The 4,618-nt window shown below is 41.9% G+C and overlaps 1 protein-coding gene across 1 annotated transcript in view; it reads right to left on the bottom strand.

The window, feature by feature from the left end:
• Positions 1–250: 250 nt before the first annotated feature.
• satb1a (SATB homeobox 1a) overlaps positions 251–4,618 on the bottom strand; it is a 91,059-nt gene continuing 86,691 nt past the window's right edge. The window contains exon 11 of the mRNA XM_061882415.1: positions 251–2,910. Coding sequence (XP_061738399.1) covers positions 2,182–2,910 — 729 coding nt within the window. The 3' untranslated portion in view covers positions 251–2,181. The remainder of the gene's footprint in view (positions 2,911–4,618) is intronic.

Here is a 4,618-nt window from a genome sequence, read left to right as displayed (position 1 = left end):
GTCATTATTGCTAATATCACTGATGAGGCGTTCATGACCCCTCGCTGGCTCCGGTGAAAGCGTCGCCATGGAAACGTCTGCTTGGTCACATGGGGGCTGGAGTTAAGGTTGTCAGCTCTAAATGACAAGAATCTCCGAGAAGACCGGTATAACAATACCAAGGTCACTGGGTCATCCTGGGACGTTGGTCTTGTTTGGCACCTGACCAGGTCTCCAGGATCCATTACACAATACCCATCATGCAACATGGTCTGCTTAATAAATATGTGCTTGACGCCTTTATTCAAAGTATTTTTCAAATGCTACACAAACATCCATGGTGTTGACAGACAGTAGGAAGGGGATTCAAATGGCTTGACACATGAAACGTGACAAATTAGGGGGCGCACTATCCACTTTAGACTTCTGACTGTCTTAAAATGTGTTTTGTGGCAATTCCATTGCTATGTAGAGGGCAGGCGCTTTTCCATCATTTTCAGTAGACTGCATTGCAAAATGCTTACCTTCCCCTTTTCCTCTTACACGAGACCCACCCAGGAATGGGGCCGCATGAATCCCTTCTCTACTGTAAACAAAAGTGAGAGCTAAAGAATGCTAAGTGAAAGTACGACTGCTACATGATTTCAAGACAAACTGAGTCATGGTCGGAACAATCTGGAACTGGAACAGTCCTTTCACGGAGAAGGTGGACTTGCACACACATGCCATCAGTCCTTGAAATGCACGTTGTGACTGCAGTCGACTCAACGAGCTGCTTGAGAGCTGCCGTTTGACTCAAAAGACTCATGTGGGCCAGGGCGAGTTGGCTCCGCTGCCCCGGTTCTCCCTGCTGACGGTCCCTGGCTATCAGTCGTCGGCTCACGTAAATGTGTTCATCTTTTCCACATTTCTTCATAATCCAGGGAGTGAGTCATGTGACACAGTTTCTCTTTTTTACAACTAAAGACATCCGGGACAGTTTCAACACAAGAAGGAGTCCAATGATCTTAAAGGGGAACTGTACCTTTAAAAAAAAAAAAATCACAATCCTTACGTGTGAGACAAGAACACATTTTCATGCGTTTTAACTCACAAATAAAAGCTAGAAAAGGTCAGCTAACAATGAAGCAAATGAGAGTCATTCTATTTGTTTATTTATATATATATATGTATATATATATATAAATAAACAATGGCCTGACACATGAAACGTGACAAGGAACTCAGAATGAACAACTACAGTCCTCCACTCTACCAACTGAGCGATCGAAGAGATTGTTTGTTACTGCTTTTAATGTAACCAATAGGATGTTTGTGTGGGTGGGACAATGCTAGAAACTTTGAGAGAACAGGATGAAACAACAAGGAAATTAACACAAATACCTTTTTTCCGATATATGATGAAAATATTCCCACACGGTGGAAATGATCTACGACGACGATAAATGACAAATGACCAACGACAGAAGTGCGGCGATTCTGTTGGCAGCAGCATCTCGTTGACAGATGCGCTTCCTTATAAACACAATTCGGCGCACAGGTGCCAGTGCGACACAGTTCGCGTATCGGTCACGTGACCAAAACAGCTCATGATCGGTCACGTGACTTTCTAAGAGCGGTACGCGCACCGACACAGGGTTTCGCTCTATGAGCTCGACGCATGCGCCGATGCATCGGTGTTGCCGGAACCATCACTAATATCTTCCTATTATCGCCTCCATTGGAGCAGCTTTTGTTATACATAGTAGTTTTTTGTTCATAGCCCCTTCATCACTCCGTAGACGGAGCGTTTTGAGTTATTGATATTTTTGTTAGTTTAGAGCTCAGGTCAGTTGTGTTTTTTATAGCTTGTTTTGTTTCTCCCGTTTTGGACCCCTTCCCTTGTTCAAATAAATATATTGTCTTTAAATCCTGCATCTGTGTTCGGAGTCCTGTTCTGGTCGCGACAACAGATTGGTTGCATTGTTAGCTGACTTTTGCTATTGTGTATTGAGGATTTAGAATGCATACAAAAGATATGTGTGTTCTTGTCACACATTGTGAAATCCAAAAGAAGTACATTTCCCCTTAAAGAAGAAGATTTCTTCAAACATAATAAGCACGTTTCCTGAATGTGTGAAAAATGCGGCCAATACTCCCAAAGAAGAAAGCGGCCATCTTCGATACGTGTTTTATGGAAAGACGGAGGGCATGGTCACGGAGTCAGACGTCTTCTTCTTTCGGGAGAGTTTGAGTGCTGATGTCCAAGCCTTTCAAAGTCTTCACGCTGTCTTGTCTCTGCTCCACGCTCTTGTCTCCTCTTTCATCTTCGACCTGCCGCTGCTCAGTTCTCCTGGCCGCACACGCCTGCTCCTGCCTGTACCTGTGCATGCGTGCAGCGGGCAGGTGGTCTTGGCTGCTGAAGAAGCTGCGGATCAGGTGCTTGGGCAGGCCCAGCTGAGCCGACAGGGTGTGGACCGCCTCCTCGTCCGGGTGGAGGCCCACTTCGCGGGTGAAGCTCTGCAGGATGCCCATGGCTTCGTGGGACACCTGGGCCTGGTCTTCATGATCCGTCTTGATGCGGATCTCTAATCTTTCGCCGTCCTCCTCCTTCAAGCGGGGCCACTGCACCTGAAGCTTGTCCTTCCGCGCTCCGCCTCCTTCCGCCTGCTCGTCGTGTCCTGTGTCCGTCTCCACTTTCAGACAGTTCCAGTCCACCAGCAGGTCCACGTCGTCGCCGCCACCTCCCGGGCCCTCCAGCGAGGCGTCCAAGTCGCCGCCGCCGTGGCCGTGCACAACCACCTTCAGAATCCCCCAGTTGCCCCCGGCCTCCGACTCGACTGGTGATGCGGCACACGGTTGCCGTGGAGACAAAGGAGGTCCTGCTTCTGGGTGCAAGGCTTGTTGAGGTTGAAGATGAGGCTGCTGAGTCAGCAGAGCGTTGCCTTGGTACTAGAAAGACAGGCATGCTACTATTACTAGTCAGGTAATATTATTAGTAGTGCAGGTAATATTAGTAGTAGTGCAGGTAATATTATTAGTTGTGCAGGTAATATTAGTAGTAGTGCAGGTAATACTAGTAGTACTGCAGGTAATACTAGTAGTAGTGCAAGTAATACTTGTATTAGTACAGGTAATGCGAGTATTAGTGTAGTTGATAATAGTATTAATGCAGGTAATAGTAGGAGTGTATGTAATTCTTGTATTAGTCCAGGTATTACTAGTACTAGTGCAGGTAATACTAGCATTAGTGGTGGTAATACTACTACTAGTACAGGTAATACTTGCATTAGTGCAGATAAAAATAAGTATTAGTGCAGGTAATACAAGTAATAATATTATTAGTGCAGGTAGTACTAGTAATACTAGTATTTGTGCAGTTAATACCAGTAATACTAGTATTAATGCAAGTAATACTAATATTGATACAGGTAATACTTGTATTAATACAGGTAATACTATTATTAGTGCAGGTAGTACAAGTAATACTAGTATTTGTGCATCTAAAACTAGTAGTAATGCAAGTAATACTAATATTAATACAGGTAATACTACTACTAGTGCAGGTAATACTTGCATTAGTGCAGATAAAAATGAGTATTAGTGCAGGTAATACAAGTAATACTGTTATTAGTGCAGGTAGTACTAGTAATTCTAGTATTTGTGCAGCTAATACTAGTAATACTAGTATTAATGCAAGTAACACTAATATCAATACAGGTAATACTTGTATTAGTGCAGGTTACATTAGTAATACTAGTATTACTGAGGGTAATACTACCATTAGTAGAGGCAATACTAGCATTAGTGCAGGTAATATTTGTATTAGTGCAGGTAATACTAGTACTAGTGCAGGCCATACTAGCATTAGTGCAGGTAATATTTGTATTAGTGCAGGTAATACTAGTACTAGTGCAGGCCATATTAGCATTAGTGCAGGTAATATTAGTACTACTGCAGGTAATATTAGCGTTATTGTAGGTAACAATAGTATTAGTGCAGATAATACCGGTATTAATAGTACAAGTATTAGTGCAGGTAATATTAGTATTGATGATTCCAATAATAGTGCATGTAATACTAGTATTACTGCAGGTGATACTAGTATTAATGGTTCTAGAATTAGTGCAGGTATTATTAGTACTAGTGCAGGTAATATTAGCATTAGTGCAAGTAAAAACGAGTATTAGTGCAGGTAATACGAGTAATACTATTATTAGTGCAGGTAGTACTAGTAATACTATTATTTATGCAGCTAATAACAGCATTACTAGTATTAATGCAGGTAATACTAGTACTAGTGAAGGCAATTCTAGTAATAGTGCAGGTAATGCTTGTATTAGTACAGGTAATATTTGTATTTGTGCAAGTAATACTAGTATTAGTGCAGGTAATACTTGTACTAGCGCAGGTAATATTAGTATTAATGCAGGTAATACTAGTATTAATACAGGTAATACTAGTACTAGTGAAGGTAATACTAGTATTAGTGCAGGTAATACTTGTACTAGTGCAGGTAATACAAATAGTACTAGTATTAATGCAGGTACTACTAATACTAGTGAAGGTAATACTAGTACCAGTGCAGGTAATATTTGTACATGTGCAAGTAATACCAGCATTAGTGCAGGTAATACTTGTATTACTACAGGTAATACTA

Source organism: Nerophis ophidion, linkage group LG21 (assembly GCF_033978795.1).
Source record: "Nerophis ophidion isolate RoL-2023_Sa linkage group LG21, RoL_Noph_v1.0, whole genome shotgun sequence".
Taxonomy (NCBI): domain Eukaryota; kingdom Metazoa; phylum Chordata; class Actinopteri; order Syngnathiformes; family Syngnathidae; genus Nerophis; species Nerophis ophidion.
Note: the sequence above shows the minus strand (reverse complement) of the source record. Positions and strands in the feature narration are given on the sequence as shown.